This window comes from Eschscholzia californica, unplaced genomic scaffold, assembly GCF_041429995.1.
Source record: "Eschscholzia californica isolate CP2 unplaced genomic scaffold, dmEscCali1.0.p SCAF_2, whole genome shotgun sequence".
NCBI classification, from domain to species: Eukaryota; Viridiplantae; Streptophyta; class Magnoliopsida; order Ranunculales; family Papaveraceae; genus Eschscholzia; species Eschscholzia californica.
In genome coordinates, this window is record NW_028238309.1 from 13,466,008 (window position 1) to 13,487,938 (window position 21,931).

The 21,931-nt window shown below is 35.3% G+C and overlaps 2 protein-coding genes across 2 annotated transcripts; both read left to right on the forward strand.

Annotated features, from left to right (window-relative positions):
* The first annotated feature begins 879 nt into the window (after nucleotides 1-879).
* On the forward strand, nucleotides 880-1,404 carry LOC147556365 (protein FAR1-RELATED SEQUENCE 4-like). The gene has a single exon (XM_086658618.1). It carries the CDS (start codon nucleotides 880-882, stop codon nucleotides 1,402-1,404), a length of 525 nt encoding a protein of 174 aa, XP_086514744.1.
* Nucleotides 1,405-15,703: 14,299 nt separating this feature from the next.
* On the forward strand, nucleotides 15,704-19,674 carry LOC147556366 (nucleolar/coiled-body phosphoprotein). The gene is made up of 7 exons (XM_086664250.1): nucleotides 15,704-16,195; nucleotides 16,916-16,980; nucleotides 17,351-17,388; nucleotides 17,547-18,244; nucleotides 18,585-18,674; nucleotides 18,762-18,823; nucleotides 19,306-19,674. The coding sequence occupies exons 1-7, from the start codon at nucleotides 15,986-15,988 to the stop codon at nucleotides 19,409-19,411; spliced, it is 1,269 nt and encodes a 422-aa protein (XP_086520376.1). The 5' UTR covers nucleotides 15,704-15,985; the 3' UTR covers nucleotides 19,412-19,674.
* The last annotated feature ends 2,257 nt before the right edge of the window (nucleotides 19,675-21,931 follow it).

Consider the following 21,931-nt stretch of genomic DNA (forward strand, 5'->3'; position numbering starts at 1 on the left):
ATGAATAAGACTAGAAAGTAAAAGAGATGGAATTTATGATACTATGCCCGACTGATTTCCCGGCCGAAACCTGGTCGGGTGAGTTGGCAAGACAATCAGACATAGTATCATGACGTGGGAGTTATTTTAAGTGTGTTTTTGAAGGAATATAAAGATGGTCGCTATATTCTAATGTAATTACTATTGAGGACTTCCATAAAAATGAGAGAAAATAAGCTTTTCTCATCAAACCTAGCTTCAACTTTCCCTTTCATGAACAAGCTCCTCCAAAATCGAGCTAGGGTTTCTTTCATCTTACTCAACAAATCTGAAGCTCGATTCAGAGAAAGAATCAACCGAAAATCACTTGATAGGTAAGTTTGTTTGATTTCTCCTTCTTTTTGTCTCTACCTCTCTCTCTATCTCTGTCTAACTCTCTCCCTCTCTCTCTCTCTACAAGTTTGAAGGGGAAGTCGACTTTCTTCACCTCTCTGCAAATTAACCAAGGTGAGTTTCATGTCTCATTTCATTTGACAGTTTCATTGTTTCATAGTTTTGGTTTGTAAATTTGTGAAATACTTATGATTTTGCCCTAATTTGTACCCTAAATGTTGTTGATGATGGAATTGATCCATTTTGCCTAATTATTATTGTATAATAGTTGATTTATGTTGCAAGTGTTATGATAATGTTCAAATATGACTGATCTTGTCCTAACTCAACCCTAAATGTCTTATATGTGATCCAAATTTGGTAAATATCTTTTATCGTAATTGTTGTGTAATAGGTTTTATATATGTTTTAAATGTTATGAGAATGTTCAAATATGACTGATTGTGCCCTAATTCAACCCTGAATGTCTTATATGTGATCCAATTTAGGAAAATCTCTTTTACAGAGATGTCGCAATCTTCAGAAAGTGAAGATATGGATGATTTTGAGCTAATGTCCGAGAAAGAAAGTGACAAACATAAAGAAGTAATTGTAAAAAGTGTTGATTTGGAGTTCCAAAACATTGATGAAATGTATGACGCTTGTTTTTCTTATGCTAGAAAAGAAGGATTCTCAATAAGAAAACGTTCATCAAAAAAAGGGGGAGGAGTAGTTCGATACATTACATTGACTTGTGGAAAAAATGGGCGAACTAAATCAGCAAGTAGCAATCTTATTCAACCACAACCTACTAGTAGAAATGGGTGTAAAGCCAAAATGTGTGGTAAGTTGAATGAAAGTGGGAAGTACGAAATTACTAGTGTTCTTTTAGAGCACAATCATATTATTAGCCCCGGAAAAGCTCGCCACTTCAGATGTTATCGGAAGATTAATGCACATGTGGCAAGACAACTTGAAATTAGTGATATAGCAGGAATTAAAGTGAACCGAAACTATAAGCAACATGTTGCTTGTAGTAGCTGGTGGGCATGAGAATGTTCCATTTAATGAAAGAGATTGCAGAAATTATATACAAAAGAAAAGAACAATTCGTCTTGGGGAAAGAGATGCTGCAACTATTCAACAATACCTTTTGACTACGGAGAAGAAGGGCAGTGGTTTTGTTTTTAGTATGGATTTAGACGATGAGGGTTTCTTATGTAATATGTTTTGGGCAGATAGGAGGAGTAAGGAGGCATACAAAGAATTTGGGGATGTTGTAACATTCGATACAACCTACCTAACAAATAGATATGGTCTTCCTTTTACTCCTTTTGTTGGGATTAACCATAATGGGCAATCTATTCTTTTGAGTTGTGGTCTATTGTCTAATGAAGATACAAAGACATTTTAGTTAGTTGTTTAGGACTTGGCTTGATTGTATGGATGGTAAGGCGCCTGATGGTATTATTACAGAGCAAGATCAAGCTATGCGGTGTGCTATTGAGGAAGTTTTTCCTAACACAAGACACCGATGGTGTCTTTGGCATATAATGAAGAAGATACCTCAGAAACTAAGTAGCTACAAAGACTACAAGAAGATAAATACTGCGCTACATGATATTGTTTATGACACATTTAGCATCGAAGAGTGCGAGTATAAGTGGAAATATATGATGGATCATTATAGTTTATGTGATAATCGATGGTTGGATGATATGTATAGAGAGAGAAAACGATGAGTTCCAATAATTATGAAACCTTACTTTAGGGCGGGAATGTCTAATACCCAACGAAGTGAGAGTATAAATGCGTTTTTTGATGGATATGTTAACGCGAAAACCTCATTAAAGGTTTTTGTTGAACTATACAACCTCGTTTTAAAGGATAAAGTTGAGAAAGAGGCAAGAGAAGACTTCAGGTCTTATAATTTTTTCTTGCCTGGTGTGACTCCTTTCGAAATAGAAAAACATATGAGGGACATTTACACACTAGCTAAGTTTCAAGATTTTCACTTCGAACTATCTGGAAAGCTTGCTTGTGACTATGTGGAGGTTAGAGAGTATGGCACACAGTATGAGTATTTAAATTCAGAGAAAAAAGAATTTGGTAGGCTAGATATATGGTGTTGTTTCAGCCTACTTAGTGTGAGATTAAATGTAATTGTCTTTTGTTTGAGTCTAAGGGCATTTATGCCGACAATCACTGATGGTGCTATGTAGAAATGATGTGAAGGTCATACCAGAGAAATACATTCTAAGGAGATGGAGGAAGGATGTGAAAAGATCTCATACACGGGTTAATGTAAACTATGGCGGGTGGGATACAACACCAAAGCAGAAACGTTATGATGAATTATGTTTGTTATTTAGTTAAATAGCAGATGAGTCATCTTTGGACGAGAGAAGCACTAATCATTTAAAAGAATGGATGTCGAAATATAAGTTGAAGATGAACTCAAAAGATGACAAGAGAACTAGTTTAGGGACAAGTCGACAAACGGGTTATACAGTCGACTGTGAGGATAATGCCCGTGATCCTGTGTTAGTTAAGTCGAAGGGTCGTCCAAGAGAGACTAGATTTAAAAAGAAACCATACAAAAAGAGAAAAGTAAGTCGTGTTTGTCTAATTTACCTCTATTTATGTTTCATATTTTTCTTACATTGTCTACTATATTAAATCATATTATGTTTGTGTTTATTTTATAGGTTTCAACTTCTAAGATGACTTCATGTGAGCCCGAGGTGAATACACACGAGAGTTCACCCCAAGTATATTCTACACCGGAACCCTATGATGGTAATTTGTTAACTTACATTTTTTCATCTTATTTTGTTAAAAATTCTTAGCATGTTTGTGTTTATTTTATAGGTTTCAACTTATAAGATGACTTCATGTGAGCCCGAGGTGAATACACAAGAGAGTTCGCCCCAAGTATATTCTACACCGGAACCTATGATGGTAGTTTGTTAACTTACTTCTTTTCATCTTATTTAGTTAAAAATTCTTAACATGTTTGTGTTTACTTTATAGATTCCAACTTTTAAGATGTCTTCATGTGAGTCCGAGTTGAGTATACAAGAGAGTTCGCTTCGTTGTAGTCAAAAGATATGTTCTACACCGGAACCTAGGATGGTAATTTGTTTAACTTACCTCTTTTCTTCTTATTTAATTAAAAAATCTAAGTTTGTTTGTTTACTTTAGTTTAGAAATCTTAATATGTTCGCTTGGTGCAGTCTCACATGGATTTATTACTGGGAGTGTATCGCCCTCAATTTGCAAGTGGTTCAAATTTCCCGTTTTCAGCAAATGCGGGAGTTCGACAATCTGATTATGGAAGGACACATTTTCAATTGATCGACGAGCCCGATGATGAATTTGATTTTTCAGTCGACGAATAGGAAGAATGTGTTTTCGATGGAAGGACTAGGAAGAATGCGTTTAATTTTGTAATTGTTTTAATGACAAACTTAATTTAGTAATGGTTGTAACGTAGACTTAATTTTGTGATGGTTGTAACAAATACTTAATTCTAAAATTGTCGTTACTGTTGAAATGGTAGCAGCTACAGCAGTTTGTATTTATCCTTTCCATATGATAACATTAACATGTTAAAAAATACAACAATGTGAAATGTCCTGTCGAGGTTGTAGCAGCAGGATGTGAGAGATAGATCATGTGTGATTGAAAATTCCCAACAAGGTTACAAAAATACCTTGTCGATGAGCTATACCACATGTTTAGTAGTCCTGTGGAAGTTCAAACAGAGTATAAACAATTAGTGGTACAAAAATGAAGTAATTATAGTGCCAGCGATGTCTTTCGGACTTCATGATATACTCTAGTCTTGGTAAAGGCTTTGTGATAAAGCTCAGCTTATCCACTTGGTTCGTGGATTTGGCAATGTTGCCATTGTAAGCTTAGGCCTCATGATTTCATGTCTTGCTTAAACAGTAGCAGTCAAAATAACCTAATATAGGATAGAGATGCAAATAAAATAGATGCAGAAATAACCATACACCATAGTACATGACATTACATGAAAATAAAGTAGAACATGAAATGTATTGAATAAACCATACAACATAAATGATCCATAGTACATGACATTACATGAACAACAAAACATGAAATGCTCAACTTGAAGGAGTTGAAGGAGATGTCCTTCGACCAAGGTGACAATGCGAACAATTTGTCGGATAGGACAATTGATGTGGAAGATCATCAAGTCCGATTGATTTAGGGATCGTAGAGTTGTAGCTAGAGACCAACTACGATCGTCGAATTACGAAGTAATTCGCGGCTAACTTCGATCGGATCCTACAACCGGTTACACATAAGAGTGTCAAATTGATCTAGGATATGACTAGTGGGAGTGAGATATAACAATGGGAATGTCCCATAAACATATTTCATAGACCTAAAAAGGAATTAGGCAAAGATAGTATAAAAAGGCCAAAAATAGGGTTTTGGGCCTTAGTCGATTCGGGCACTTCTAGGGCTCGGATTGGGCTGAAATTTTAAGGAGAGATTTCTGACATATCCGGTAGTGTGCATGCAAAATTTCGTGGTGTTTCGACACCTCCTCATTAGGGAATTGAGAAAATATCAATAGTTGCTATTTTCAACTATTTCTCTAAATCTTATTCTAAAGGGTGTTTTAGGAAACCTTTGAGGAGGTGTATTCTCATTAGGGTTCTATATAAACACTTTTAGGGCAGAGAATGAGGTGTGGAATTTCTCTCTAAGCTTTCTTACTGTACCATATCAAGTAGAGAGGAGAAAGTGAGCTAATTCCCATTAACTATCTATCTAGTCAAGAAGAAAGGAGTTCTTCTTCCAACCACCATTGGTGTGCTAGCTAAACAACAAGGTGGGAGATCAAGTTGATTGCTCGTGTCCCAAGTAGAGGAGCTACGCTTGAAGCTCTTGGTCTCCTCATAAGCAATTGGAAAGGTTCGAGGGAAAACTAGCGAATAAGGTATTTATCTTTCTAGTTTTACTTAGTATTATTATGGGCTTATGCATGTGCTCCTGGGAATACTAGTGTAGACATTAGATGTCTTATTTCCGCTATAAACACTAGTAGAAGGGTGTAAATCCCAACACAACTTTACTGTCCATAACAGCAGACACATGAAATGTATTGAATAAACCATACACCATAGTACATGACATTACATGAACATAAACCATACAACATAAATAACCCTAAATAAACTACATACATAGTACATGGCATTACAGATGACTACATCTTTCTGATGTCTACATCTTTCCGATGTCTTTCAAATTCAACTCTGCGCTTTTTATAAGTTGTTTCTTCAATTCTTCACATTGCCGATAGTGCTCCATGGCTTTACGAGATTCCAACTCTAACGACATCAATTTTTCAGCAATACGACTTATTTCATCTTCTTTTCTAGTAGACGTCTCCGGTATGTCATCACAATCATAGATGTCTTCTTCAAAAATGTGAAACCAACATCCACGCTTTCCATTATAAGACGACTTTGGGAAACAATAGAACATTCGACCTTCAGATTTTGATGTGATGAGCTTGGCAGGACTATCTCCACATTGACATATGCGAAGTTCATCCAACCAACACCAAAATCCACATCCCTTGTCATGAAATCCTCTCTACACATATAAAAAGAAAAAGGAATAATGACTTGTCGTAACTATATACTTCACAGATTCAACATATAAAATTTAGTAAGAAAACGATACCGCTTCTGGACACTTTGTGAACCATCGATTAGGATTACGCTCAGTTCTGGAAAGCAACACTTTAAGGAAACCCTTCGAGCAAGCGCACATGATTTGTTTTCTTTCTTGAACAAAATTCATTATCATTGATTTTCTACTGTCAAAAATAGGTTAACCGTTAACCTTTATTATAAGCTGAACATAGTATTTAAATAAACACAGCAGGCAACCACACTATTACCTTTCTCTTTCGGTTAGTCGAGTCATCGCCTGCAAAATCAGAACTATTACAAAATTTCATAACGCAAATTCGACTAATTTTGTCAAATTCAACAATTAGGGTAAATTCTACAAATTTGGATCACATATAAGACATTTAGGGTTGAATTAGGGCAAAATCAGTCATATTTGAACATTCTCATAACATTTGAAACATATATAAAACCTATTACACAACAATTACGACAAAAGATATTTACCTAATTTGGATCACATATAAGATATTTAGGGTTGAATTAGGGCAAAATCAGTCATATTTGAATATTCTCATAACATTTGAAACATATATAAAACCTATTACACAACAATTACGGCAAAAGATATTTACCTAATTTGGATCACATATAAGACATTTAGGGTTGAATTAGGACAAAATCAGTCATATTTGAACATTATCATAACACTTGCAACATAAATCAAACATATTACAAAATAATAATTATGCAAAATGGATCAATTTCATCATCAACAACATTTAGGGCACAAATTGGGTCAAAATCATAAGTATTTCACAAATTTACAAACCAAAACTATGACACAATGAAACTTTCAAATGAAATGAGGCATGGAACTCACCTTGGTTAATTTGCAGAGAGATGAAGAAAATCGACTTCCCCTTCAAACTTGTAGAGAGAGAGGGAGAGAGTTAGATAGAGAGAGAGAGAGGTAGAAATAAAAAGAAGAAGAAATCAAACAAACTTACCTATTAAGTGATTTTCGGTTGATTCTTTCTCTGAACCGAGCTTTAGATTTGTTGAGTAAGATGAAAGAAACCCTAGCTCGGTTTTGGAGGAGTTTGTTCGTGAAAGGGAAAGTTGAAGCTAGGTTTGATGAGAAAATCTGATTTTCTCTCATTTTTATGGAAGTCCTCAATAGTAATTACATTAGAATATAGGTACCATCTTTAGATTCCTTCCAAAACCCACTTAAAATAACTCCCACGTCATGATACTATGCCCGGTTGGCTTGCCAACTCACCCGGTCGGGTTTCGGCTGGGAAATCAGTCGGGCATAGTATCATTGTTGAAAAAACAAAACAAAAAAGAAGACACCATCCCCTACACAGTGAAGGTACGCTCATGTTGTACGAAGGTACTTGATATAAAATTAATTATTATAACTTTTAGGTCAAACCTAGGTGCCTACTTGGTATGATATTGATTATTATAAATATTAAGCTATATACTTACGGCTTCGCCACCACCTACAATCATTACCTACATCCAATCAATTTCACTGTCACCACCTAATTCTTTGGATTTGTTGTCTATTTGAACAATTTCAGACTACATCATACAACAATAACGTGATTCCTGCTATTGACATGATTTATTTTAAAAAAAGATTAAAAAGATAAAGCATGAACGTATCTGTGAACCATGATGCTCTTTTGCTCTGACCGAAAAGCTTGAGATAGAGAGACCTCGGGTGATGCTTAGAGTTTAGGGTTTATAATTTATTTTGGTTTATTTAGTTTATGTTTTAAAATGGATACTATCTTAGTTTGATAAATGAGAGTTTATACTTTATGATTTAATATTTATTTTGGTTTGTTTATTTTGGCATACTATTTTTTATTGAGACTTCGTATGTTATACTTTTCATGTTGATCTTATAAAGCTTAATTAATAAGTGTTATAGAATAACTTTTTTTTCTTACGTGTATATGTTTATTTATTAGGATTTTTCGGATGGATAATGAAGATGATGTCCAAGATAATGAACATGTAGTAGTAATTGATAGTAAAAATAAAACTATTATTCGTGCAGCTTCAATAACGTGTTGTTACAATATCCATGTACGTAAACTTAAGGCTCCAAGAAAGTCAGTTACTATTAAATGATCCATTTACATCCAACAAAAAATGGTTGATTCGCCTGATGAATTTCGTGAGATTTATAAGATGTATCCAGATCCATTTCTCAAGTATGTCGTCTTTTAAAGGAGAAGTCTTTATTAGAGGACACACGCTACGTCAATGTGGAAGAGATGTTGGGGTTGTTTCTCTTAACGGTTAACCAAAATAATAGTTATTCTGTAACTCGAAAAAGATTTGATAGATCTAAATTTTGTACAAGCATGAACTTCGATAAAGTGTTCAAGTTATTGACTTTATTAGCTCTGGAGTTCATAAACTCCAACAACCACCTCATTCAAGATCCTAACAGATGATTAGTTCAATCATTACTTTCTAGTAATAGAAAAAAATTACTTATGATTAAAGTCAAATTAATTTTATATTTTATTTGTATTTAACTACATTAATCATTTTATGTATGAAACACTGGATGGTGTGGGAACAATTGACGGTACATATATTCCAGCTATGGTACCAATAAAAAATTCAATTGCCTATCGTAATAGAAAAGAAATCGTATCACAAAATGATTTGGCGGCGTGCACCTTTGATTTCCAATTTATATATATTTGTAGTGGGCGGGAACGTTCAGCAAATGATTCACGAGTACTAAAAGATGCTTTAGAGAGAAACGGTGGATTTAAAATTCCTTGCAGTAAAATAGTTATATTCTAATCAAATTCTTTTGATATATTTAAGGGAGATTTTGACATTGACCCCCACTCTTATATCAATATTAGGACTACATCCCCGTTTTTCCAAAACTTTTGATTTACACCCCCAATAACGTAATTGCCGTTAAAGATCTGCCAAGTTGTATGTGTGCAAGTGGCACATGCGCCACTGGACGAAAATGTCCTTATTTCCCAAATTTTCAAACTTCCTTCTTCCCAAATAGAAAATCATGTCCATTTTCTTAACCCTAATCTATAAAACAACTCAACAATAGAACGATCAATTGAAAAAAGGATATCCACTCCCCTCTCCCACCTATAGTGCTTCTCTTTACAGCTTTTTCTGTATCCATATATCACTTATACTTCAAAAGATCTTCACTTTGTTCAGGATTCCATGGGAGGAGGAAGAATATCCATCATTGCTCCTATTAGGTTTAGAGAGGTAAGTAAAGCAAATTGGAGAGTAACTTTTTTGAAGACAAAAACACCAACACAGGTAGCAAATCACTCACACAAACATTTCCTCCGATGAAGCAATCACAATAGGAGACCAGGAGATTTAGTCCACTAAGTTAATAATCATCTTCGGCAAGGATTATCATCTCTCACAAAATATTTCTAAATCCACCATCTTTAAGGGTGAAACCATCAAAATGTTTGATTTCTAATAAATTTAGGGATTTGTCATTTAATCAGGCTAATAAAACTTCAAATCATCATCAACATCATCCAAAAGTGTCAACAACACCAACATCGTCAAAACTCATCGTCGGCGTCATGGAGATTATGAAGTTTTTTTTTGTTGTTGAAAATGGAGATTATGAAGTTACTAATAATTTTAGTAAGGGTGATGATATTAATTTTAATAGAATTTAGTTTTAGAAGGTCTAGAGAGAGGAAGATTTAAGAAGAAGAAAGGTGGGGAAGCTCAAAATTTTAATTTTTCCCTCTGATTTTCAACCCATTCTCTAACTTCTTGAATTCCAAATTATTTCCAATTTATTCATATGTCACTGAATGATTCTTAGATGAATCATGATTGCCTTACTCATCATGAGTTCATTAATAATGAAGAAAGAGATAGTTCAAAGAAAGAAAATCTTTGGATTTTGAGACCGAAGCAGTGAAAGAGAGTGATTAAGGATGATTAAGATGAAGATATTGGCGGTAGTAATAGGTGAAGATGAAGATAAAATGGTGGTGATGGTGGTGGGAGAAGATGAAGATGATAGTGGCAATGGTGTGGTTTTGGTGATGGAGGTGATTAGTGATGTTTAAGAAGACGGGCTCCAGTTCAAATTGAAATTTGTAACGAGGGCATTTTTGTCCACATTCACATGTGCATTTCGCACACGCTCAATTTAACTTCGATTTAACAGTTTCCTTCCACGTGGGGTATAAATCAAAAGTTAAAAAAAAAACGGGGGTATAGTCCTAATATTAATATAAGAGTGGGGAGCAATATCAAAATCTCCCTATATTTAACTGATATATGAAAATATAAATTGCATCTCAGTAATTTTGTTGTAAGCAAATTTTACTTGGCAGATGCCGGATATCCTAATCATACTCAATTTTTAACACCATATCGAGGTGTTAGATACCATTTAAGAGAGTTTGAAAGTATTCGACGTCCAGAAGCTAAAGAAGAATTATTTAATCATCGTCATTCTTCATTAAGAACCGCGGTGGAATTAATATTCGTTATATTTAAAGCTAGACTCAAAATTTTCAAAACTGCTCTGTCATTTCCATTTAAATTACAAGCACAATTAGTTTTAGCATGTGCAGGATTTTAAAACTTTACTCGAAGAGAATGCAGTTCAGACGAATATGCTCCAAATGAAGAAGAAACCAATGAAGATTATGATGAAGAATTTCAAACTCAAGAACAACAAAGACAACAAGCTGGTTATTGGAGAGATAATATTGCTGAAAGAATGTGGAACGACAGAGTCATATAGTTATGTCGAATATATAACTATTTTTTGTCGAATTTTAGTAGTTATTATTGTGTTTTATGGACTAAAAAATGCATAATACTTGTTTTTTTGTTTTCTATCTCATCTCGTGTTTACATAAAAATAATGTGAGTGCGTGAAATAGAGAGAGGGGGGGGGGGGGAGAAAAAAAGTTTTCCATTTTTCTATCGTCTCGTATTTACATAAGAGTTAAATAGAGAGACAAAGAGAAAGTGAGTGCGTGAAAAAGATAGGTGGTGTTTGGCGAAGATACAGAGAAGATGGAGAAGAGGAGTAACCAACTACTAATATTTAAAGTTTAGCTCTTAAAATAATGTAACTTTCATTTTGATCTCAACCATTAGTTTGGACGACTTAGATTTAAAATAGACCATTTAAAGTTTTAACAAAAAGTTCTGGATCTTCAAAATTTTAATAAAAAAGTTTCAGAACTTAATGACCCACGACTTTTAATGTCTCGGGTTTTTAGAAGTTTCAAAACTTCAAAGTTTCTGAACCTGTAAAATTTTAAACATTTATAAGTCAGAATTCTTAAAAGTTTCGAGATTGGAGGCCCGGAACTTAATAAGAGTAAAGAAATCTTGTTTTTTACACTTACATCATTAAAGAGGAAGGGTCTGGGAAAAAGAGAGAATAGCTTCATTTGAACGACAAGTCTTCCAATTATGTCCCAATTCATCGCATCTAATGCACGCCTTCCTTTGCCTTGCCAGAAACTCCCCTCGTGACTCTCTTCTTGCTATCTTTGGTCTACCTCCTCGGTGTCTTATATTTGAAGGTCTAATAAACATTTAAGTCTCTTTGTTTACAAACCGCGATAGCACGTGTACATGGTAGTTGCTATTGATCAAACACCCGACAAGTGCAAGTTTTATTCTTTAAATTAACCATTTCACTTGTACGACCAAAGCTTACTTGGAATTCAGTTCAATTTATCGGTATAACGAAAAATAGGATGACCCTTCCAACTGTTTTATTATCTTGTTCGTTGCCCATTGCGTAAGAATTATATCTCTCCTACTAGTTTGATGTTGACGGTCATAAAATCATTGTTGCATCGTTGCTCTACTGCATTCAACAACATGTGTAACAGTAAGTTCACTTGCATCACGCATCAAACTATTAAAACTTTCAGCTATATATGTTTAACATCATGATATCATATCGTCTCTTACTCGCATAAGCACGAGCCCATCTCTTAACTCCAACGTCACGCAAGTATCGACCAACGTTAGGAAAAGCAAGATTCAACTCAAGAAATAAGCGTCTAAACTCCAAAAGTTTGTAGCATTTTATTGCTAAAAATAAGGAAAGGAAATCATCCTGCTTAAACTTTACCTTTAAATTATTACTAAGGTGGTAAATGCATGCACTATGCATTGCATCGAGAAATATAGTTCGAACCCCTTTCAAAATACTCTTATTTCGATTTGAAACAATCACTAAGTCGTTAACATCACTAATAGCTCGACGCAAATGAGATAGAATTCAAGGCCAAAAACCATCATTTTTCGAATCACCAATGCTAAATGCAATTGGTTAAATTTATTGTTGCCATCAAACCAACAACCACAAATAGAGTACCAAGATACTTAGCTTTCAGGAATGTCTCATCAATCACTGGTCAAATGCATTCCTTAAAGCTACGTATGCAACAACCAAGTGCCATAAAATAAATTCTGAAGTGATTTGAGTTACCTCTCTCAATGTGAAATATGATATCTGGATTACTCCGACACAACTCATCTGAGTAGTTTCTTAATACAACATACGCTTCATCAGGAGACTCCATTACCCACTCAATCGCACATTCTTTAACCTCCCTCCATGATGTCTTTCAATTTTGTATTTGTTTCACTCCTACAAACTTGTGCCTTACCAACTCTCCAACTCGAGAAGTTGTTTGTCTATGAACATGCTAGAGGTTGCCAATCTTGCTGCAAGTATGAGTGTTGTCACACTTGGACACCTTAAAGAAAAAAGATTCTCCGAATTTAGTTTCCCATAAAATTCCACTTGCAACCTTCAACTACACAAGTTATTGACCATAAACTTACGTAGATGTCTTTACTCTAAATTCGAATTTTTCATTAAGAGCCCATAAACTCAACCTATATTTTAATGCACTTTTACATTTAAATACCTCATGCATTTGACACCCAAGTCTTTCTTTCCCAAACCTCACCTTTCGTCTTCATCTTCATTCATGTTACACATAGATCGAAAATTACTCAAAATTGGTGGATGATCATGTAAACAAGGAGTTGTTATAGGCACATCAACATCTTCTGTAATAAAGTCTTTTTTCTTAACAAAACTATGTTTGGGACAAAGTATGAGGGTGATTCTAACTCTTCAGACGGTTTTTTTACCTTTACCTTTATCCCGCTCACAACCACCTCCATCAAATGTATTTTGCCAATTATTTCAATATCATCATCATCAGATGATCCACCCCTATCTCCAAATTAACTTCATCGGAGTATTCCCAAATCTCAGAACAACTCAAATCAAATAAATAGTCTTCTTGTTCTACAGAATAAAGGCCAGGTATAAACTCTTCTTTTGTGCTTTACAACCTAACTCATCACATTTGCGGATAAGTTGTTCTTCCTTAATACCAAAACAACTAAATCTACCACATAATCTTCTTGATCGACATAACAATGATCATGTCTAAACTCTTCTGCCTATACTTCTCCACCTAACTCACCATGTGCTTTCTTAGATAATAGGTTCTTCTATAACTATTCTGTTTGCTGACATAACTGGATAACTAATGTGGGAATATTCAAATTTGTCGAACACACTTCTTCTCTTTGAGGAACTTCTTTCGGGATTAAGTATTCATTTTATATATTTGAAGGCTATGAACCACCCTCCACAGTAACGTACAATAGAATACACTTGGAGAAACTACCTTTGACAAGTGTCAAGTGAAATTTGTAGTCCCGCTCAACCAGAATTCCCATAGGTGAAGTACTTCGAATTGTCCTTTGAACCATGAAACTTAATTTTGTCAAAGTAGTCTTCCTATCTTCACATACTATTTCACTAACAACTTTATAAAGTTTTCAGAATATTGTCTCGTTTGATTGAAGTATTCCGGCTTGTTTACCACCAATATACTTTATTTGTTGTTCACATTTTCCAATCTACCACCATGGGATAACAAATGCTCACGGATTCCATTACAAATTATCTTACAAAACAAAGATAAATTCATTATTTGCGCGTCTTAAAAGCACTACCAACTTTCAAAATACATACAAATAGTATGCACCTCTAAATCTGACTAATTTCGTAGGAATAAGAAAATGGTGAAATTTATGTTTAAAGATTATTGACCAACACAAGGAGAACATCGTCAAGCATCACAAAGAAGAGATACATTTAGAAGTTATATATATAACACCGACTCGTTGTGGATTATTGACAAAAACTTGTTGAACATTGTGAACAACCAAAACATACAAATATGATAGTCATTGAAGACAACTAACAAACACATGGTGATGGTGGAGCCTCACCAAGAAAATGAACTCAACATGTAAATTGACAACAAAAGAAGTACGTAAAATAAATGACCGTAATAATGAAGATGAAGTAAGAACAGACCTCAACAAACATGAACAATACTTCAATTCATTGAGGACTATTAACAACCACATGGGGAACATTGTTAAACCAAGTAACCAATATCAACAACGTGAAATTTAATTACATTAATCGGAAATTTAATAAGCCAGCTGACAAGCTAGCGAAGCATGCAAGGAAGAAGAATAAAGCAGAATCTTGGCATAGAATTCCTTATTTTCTTAATTCCATGTACTGTAATAACACTTTGTCTTTTTAATTTAATCTAATCACCTTAACAAAAAAAAAAAAGTAACCAATATATATGATTAAGGTAAAACCTAGCCAAAATTGACAAATCAACAACACATAAGATAAATTTAACATACAGAAAATGAAAAAAAAACATAAGATAAGATAAAATAATGCAACCATGAAGTTGAAATAAGGTAAAACCCTAAGAAAATCAACAATAATTTAATTATTAAAAAGGCCGCGACTTTGGGGAATAAAGAATATTCTCCGAGGAATAAAGACTTTTCTTAAAACTAGTCAAATAAGATTGACTTTTATTGTTTCTTTTTATTGCTAAGGGGCTTCTAATTTTAGAAGATGCTATAAAAAAAAGGCTCCCCCATCTCATCACCTCTCTCTACCACCTCATCTTCACACCATCTCATCATCTTCTCCGGCGAAGGTCGCCGACCGACCAATTTTCCGGCCGTCAAACATAAAAAAAAAAACTCTCTCCTCTCTCTCTCTAGAACAGATCTAAAGAGAGAGAGAGAGAGGTTACACAAACATACCTGGTCTGTTCGTGATGAACACCTCTTTCTCTCTCTAGATCTGTTCTAGAGAGAGAGAGGAAAGGAAAGGAAAAAAATATTTGGAGAGAGAAAAAAAAGTTTAATTTTTTTTTTTATGTTTGAAGGTCGCCGACCGGGAAATTATAATGAAAAACTCCTGAAATGGTGGTGCTTATAGACGGGTGAAGCTCGACCTTCTAAGCGGGGTTAGTATCAGCAGACCCAATACAATGGTCATATAGTTGAGTAGAAGCCCAAACCTGTCATTACCTATAGGCGCTATAGGCGTGCGTGCACTGCATATCTCGGTCTTGGGGTAATCTGTTTTCCCATTGAACTCGGACACCCTATGCTGAGCTTCGACTTTGCTAATTTTCCACCCTTAGGCTGGAGGGCATCCAAGATTTTTCCACCCTAAATCTTGGATGTTGAGAAGACATTTTAAGATGCCCAAAAGCAGCAGTCCTTTGGAATGTTTATTGTCTAGAACGGCTGGATTCCTCATTTAACCTACAAAACCCTTATTTCTCTTCTCTCCTACAAAACCCTTATTTCTCTTCTCTCGAGTAGTGAAGAGAGGCGAACTCGTCGACTCTGAAAACCCTAAGAGCATCCAGTGCAACACTCAATAAAAACTCTAAAAATTCCTACTAGGTGTGTGTTGCATTGGACAGCCTCTAATCGATTCAGAATTTGCAGAAAGGTAAGTGATTGTTAAGCTCAAACAACCACAACAGGTAAAGATGAAGGACAACAAGAAGAGCACTTTAGAAACCCCATCAAATGATGTACCTGAAAAAACCCAAACTCTAAAATCGAAGAAAAAGAAGAAGAATAGTAGTGATAGTAGCAAAGATTTGTCTCCCCTTTTACTATCGATAGCTGGTTTTCTTGAGAAGAAAGGGTTCTCTAAAAGCCTAACTGCATTGAAATCTGAAGCTTCAATCGAAGAGGTAAAGTTCAGTGTCTTTGGTTTCAAATTTTTCTTTGTCTTCTTACTGCGCAGTTATTAGATTAGGTGAAATAATTCTTTGAAAATGAGTTAATTTATTTGATTTAAGTTAATGAATAAATCTTGCTTAGTATAAAAATCCTTTTAATTCCTATAATGAAATAACTATAGAAGTATGCCAAATTTGATATTACTAGTTAAACAATATGGCGTTCTTTTTTCGTGTTGTATAACAAACTTATTGGGTTAGAAAACTCTGCAAACTTATGATGGTGTCGATATCTCGGTCTTCACTCCATAAATCGGTAAAAAAATGATTCTGAGAATAGCTTTATACTTATATTATTTGAGTTTTTTGGGATTTGTTTGAAGTGGAAAAGGTTTTTTTGGAACTTCACAGTTGAATTGTTATTTGTGAGTGGTCTCAATTCTGATATCACAATGAGGGCTAACTTAACAATTATTTCGAAATTTCATTCCTTGTTACATTGTTTGAACTGTCCCAACTAATATGCGACAACTTTCACCCGTATGCATAACAAATGCATTTGTTTAGTTGCTATTTGATTCAACTTATCCCTTAAGTAACCAGCAATTTTAAACATATCAAGCATGTATGGACCATTTTTCACACCTGATATGTTCAGAGAGGCCATTCTGATTCACAAGTAAATCCTGAATACTCATTGTCTGTACTTCATTTTTCTTCAATTATCTGCAGCTTGATGGGTTGGAGAAACATTCGGCAGACTTGGAGGTGATATACTACAAGTACCTAGAGGCAATGTAAGTTGAGATGTATGGTTTTTATTCACTAGGACTGGGACAATGGGTGTACTGGCTTTATGACTCAATTTGCATGTTGGTATTGAAGCTGTCGTGATTGGCGTGATTGATCGAGTAACTCAGGGACTGTTTTAGGCTCGAGGGTAGCCCGATCCAATCCTAGGCTGATACATGAACTTGATTTCTTACAGAATTAAGGCTTTGCCTCTGGTTTCTTAAAGTAACCCTATAAGCTATAACTAAACTTCCCCAAGTGATTGACTCCTATTTCTTGGTCATTATTAAATATTCTAAGCTACTAAACCCTAAAAGCCATCTAATATTATGTCTTTTTCTTTTATGAGTCATCTTGTCTGCCCTTTTTATGCAGTAACTACAAGGGAAAGGAAATCGACAATGGGATGCTAGGTATGCCCGATCCTCATATAGTATTGGTGACTTTTCATTTATTTTTGTAAAGGTTCTATATTAAGCTTACGTGTTAAACCCATTTTCATTACTCTCGGCGCCTTGAGGAAATTTAGATTTGAATTCGTTTTCCATAATGTGAAGGCTACATCTTGCAGATTCTGTGGAAAAGGCTGACGCTGAAAAAGGAGAAGCAGAGCCAGAATTGCCTAAGAAATCCAAAGAGAAGAAAAAGAAAAGCAAACCCGATTCTGAAATAACCAGTGAAAAAATTGTTGGTTCAGATGTTCAGGAGCCTTCCAACAATATCGTTTGCAAAAACCAAGAGGATGAGCCAGATAGAAAGACAAACGAAAAGAAGAAAAAGAAAACCAAGCCTGCTTCTAAGTCTATCGCTGAGAGTGCTGAACAGGGTGACACAATTGAAAATGTATCTTTAGACAAGTCATCCACGGAGGATATATCTTCTGAGGCACCCATTGAGGAGAAAAACCTAAAACCAAAAGATAAGAAAAAGAAGAAAACTAAATTGACATCCAAGAAGACAGAAGAGGTTGAGGGAGGAGATGTGGCAAATACAGATTCTAAGAAAGAAGATGTTCCGACTTCTGAGGGTAATGAAGGGAACATAGTGAAAAAAGATTCTAAGAAAAGAAAAAGATTGGATTCTGAAGAGAAAACATCGCAGCCTGATGATAAGATTGCGAGTAAAGAGTCAAAGGAAAGCAAGACAGAGGCTTCTCAAGAGGATAATAAGACAAACGGTTTGGTAGAAAATGATGCACATGCTGGCAAGAAAAGGAAACTTGAAAATGGCAAACATGACAAGAGCGGAAATAAACTTGGTTCCGCCGAGGTATTTTTCTTCATATTATAGTTATATTTTTGATATTATCCGAAGTCTCAAATTAGTATGCCTTAGATGGGTTCAAAGTTCAAACATCGTGAATGCATCCGTTGAGGAAAAGTCGTAACTTGAGGATTTGCTTCGCTCAGTTACGTACTTGATTCAATGGGCACAAATGCAAACCCAAGTACCCAACTACTAAGGAACTCTTTCTTGATTTAATCACTTCATAAACTTGTATCTAATATTGCTATTATCAAGTTAGTTATTAATAATACGTTGACCCTTTGGCGTTGAGGTTTGCTTGTTAAGATTCATACTTTAATTCTATTGGATACTGTTTGTGCAGCCAAAGACTGTTAATGCATTTCGGAGGGTTGAAATTGAGAAGGTGGAATTTGTAGACGATAGGCTTCAAGATAATTCTTATTGGGCAAAGGTGTGTATTTTGTGTTTCACAACAAGTATTTCCCTTTAGGCTTTTAGATGCTTTATAAACAGTTTTCTCTGAATTTTTTTCCTTCAGAGTGGTGCCGATAGTGGCTATGGTGCAAAAGCACAGGAAGTTCTAGGGCAGGTTAGAGGAAGGTATGTTTCTATAATTTTTTCCTTTGACTGAGAAATTCTTTATTACTTTCAACCTAATTACACTGAGACACCTAGTTCTTGTATCTCGTGATCAGTAAGTTGGAAGAAAAATATCAGATAAGGTGCTATAGGGAAGTTATATGAGCACCAACCTAACCCACACTCAACAAAAAAAGTGAAGTTGAGGGTGCCCCTTTATCTTCCTCTCTCCTGCTGGTCAGCGGGTTTTGTCGTCGACTGTTCAGCTTCTTAAAAAAAAAAAAAAACATTGGCGCAGAGTGTGCGAGTAAGGTTTGTGGGACCGTAAAAATGGGTATTTTTGGCGGTTTGCCTTGAACCTTGTTTGGTCTTAGTAAAACTAGTGGTGCCAATATCCTGTCTAGTGTGCTATATGGTAAATCATGCTCTTAGCCCTGGGCCCTGGGGCTGGAGTTAAGATTTTTCTCTTATAAGGAAGTAATGCTAGAAATTTTGTTTTGCAGGGATTTCCGTCACGAGAAGACCAAGAAAAAGCGGGGAAGTTACAGGGGAGGCCTGATCGATCTGCAGTCTCACTCGGTAAAATTCAATTATTCCGATGAAGAGTAACAAAACTACTCTCATCTAATGAGAACACAAAATTTTGCCTTTTATTATGGGTTTATGGTTGTTATTTGCAATTTAGTTCTCCCAAACTTAAAAACCTAGGTTCAGGTTCATTAATTTAGTTAGCCATGTACTTCTTCCCTTGTTTTTGTGTAATCAAATGACTTAATTTGAATCATCAAAACCCACATTGTAGTTGGTGAGAAGACTTGATTCTTATGGGGTTTTACATCATTATAATTGAATTTGGTTGTCCTTTTTTGTTATTGCTTTCTCTTTGGTGAAGACATGTGTTTATAGGAAGAAAGATTCACCAAACAACACATTGAGTGGCATTCAAACCTTCCTTTATTTGAGCTATAACTTGTGATTTAAAAGCACTTCTATATGTATATATAAAAGCTAGACATCCAAAGTACTTAGGTGGATAACACTTCATATTAGGTTTGAGCAATGTGTATTTTCGGAAAGTAAACGAATCATTGATCCCTTGATTGCTAAGTAGGTGTTTTGGCCCTTTCTTAATTTTTCGGTGTCGGTCTTGCATGATTTTGTATATAAATATATCCTTGCCAATATTTTATGGGTTTGACATTTAAAGTAGGGGTTCATTACCATTTATTGGAAAAAAGAATTTTCCTTATAATTATGATGTTCTTTTAGGTTGTGTTTCATTGGGTTATTAGGTAAGGTAAGGTCTAGGAGCATTATTTTTATAAACGAAAGAGAAGAAACCTGTGGTCCTTTATCATTAAAGGATATTGATTTTAAGATTTATTGTTGAGCTTTCAACATCAAACATTTATCTATTAAGAATCTCTTCTAATATAACTTCTTTCCCCTAATTGCAATTGACCGACTTGTATTATATCCCTATTCCCTAGATATTTTCATATGCCTACATTTATGAGGCCCTCAGCTTCTAGTAAATTGGGTATGTTTGATTAGGAGAAAGACGGGAAGCCGACATTTTTTAAGTGAATTTGGCTGAACCCCATCCAATATTTGGATTCACGTCACTTTCTCTGTCTTGATGAAAGCGGAGTGACTCCAAACCGTTGGATGGGGAATAGCGGAGTGAATCCTAACCGTTGGATGGGGATTAACAGAGTGAATCCAAACCGTTAGATGGAGATTAGCGGTGAATTAACGATGAATCTGTCGGTCTATCACAGTTGGTTTGGTTGTGTAGTTTATCTCAAGGATTTTCCTATTAGCACTTGAACGGCTGAGTACATGTTCCAAACATTGTATTAAAATTACTTTTATATCCTTAAAATTGTCGAATATTACGTTGAAAAGTAAGTTATTTTCATATTTTGGTAATTACAATAATATATTTGGTTAAGAGAAGTATATGAAGAAAAACACAATAACCTATGTTTGATACAAAGTTAAATTTTCAAACACACGTAAGAATATCGAATATAATAAAAATTTAAAAATATTGGTGAGGTGGTGTGATGTTGGTCCGTGGTGGCATGATGATGAAAGTGATAGTGGTGATGTTGATTGTTGCCGTGACGATGTGGAGTAGTGGTTGCGTTGTCGTGGTGGTGGTGGTGGCCGGTTGTTGTAGAGTCGTGGTGGTGGTGGTGGCCGGTTGTTGTAGAGTCGTGGAAGGGGTGAGAAGTTGTGAATGTTTAGTTATTTGACAAAAGACAAGATAATGTTTTTCTTCATAATGTGGTTTTTGGAATGCAATATACATGAGCACCAAGTTTTGTCAAAGGTGCAGGGGTTTTTTTAGGAGAGAGATTGTCTGGGGTGACGTCAGCAACCCTAAAGAGCTTTCTCTCCTTTTCACCCAAACTTGAAGGCTTCCTGATAAACCCTAACGGCGGCGTTCGGCGTAGTTACTCACCATTCATCTCTGGTCTTCTAGTGATTCTCAAACGGCTAAAGTCATCCTTCACCCACTCACTTGATTTGTCGTCAAGATCTTTTACTTGATTCTCAAAACCGTCATCATCATTAACTCTTAGAAGGCGAAGGGAAGTTCGAGTAGGAGTGCTTCCCAGTGAAGACAAGAAGTCCATTCGTTTAGTGCACATTCCCGAGGAAGAAAGGAGCGTGATTGGGTGATGATCAGATCAACTTAAAGTCGAACAGTCATCGGACAGAGCAACAATACCTTTTGGCCTCTTAAACACTCCAGCTAAGTATCTTAACTACCCTTGCTCTTGCTTTCTGGTTGGTTCCTCTCTATTGCTTCTTTCTCGTTTTTTACGGAAATTTGTTTGTGTTTAGTTTCTTCTCTCTTTTTGCCCTCTTCTCTCTCTAGAATGTATACAGTCTTCGCCGGAGTCACTGAGTAGTCGCGGCTGGTGGTGACCTCCCCCCAATCCTATTGCATGCAGTATAATGATGGTTTCTTGGCTCTTCTTGGTTATTGTTTTTGGTTTCGGTTGTCTTTCGGTTTCGTCTCCCTTTTACCACTACTATAAATTCAGACCCCTTGATCATAGAACCCTTCATCTTTCTTACTGTTTCTTTTTGTTAACCATGGCTACTCAATCAACT

Coding starts and splice junctions, on each gene's coding strand:
- LOC147556365 (XM_086658618.1), top strand. CDS start 880: ATGTCGCAATCTTCAGAAAGTGAAGATATGGATGATTTTGAGCTAATG.
- LOC147556366 (XM_086664250.1), top strand. CDS start 15,986: ATGAAGGACAACAAGAAGAGCACTTTAGAAACCCCATCAAATGATGTA. Junction 18,675..18,761: donor ATAATTCTTATTGGGCAAAG/GTGTGTATTTTG, acceptor TTTTTCCTTCAG/AGTGGTGCCGATAGTGGCTA. Junction 18,824..19,305: donor CTAGGGCAGGTTAGAGGAAG/GTATGTTTCTAT, acceptor TTTGTTTTGCAG/GGATTTCCGTCACGAGAAGA.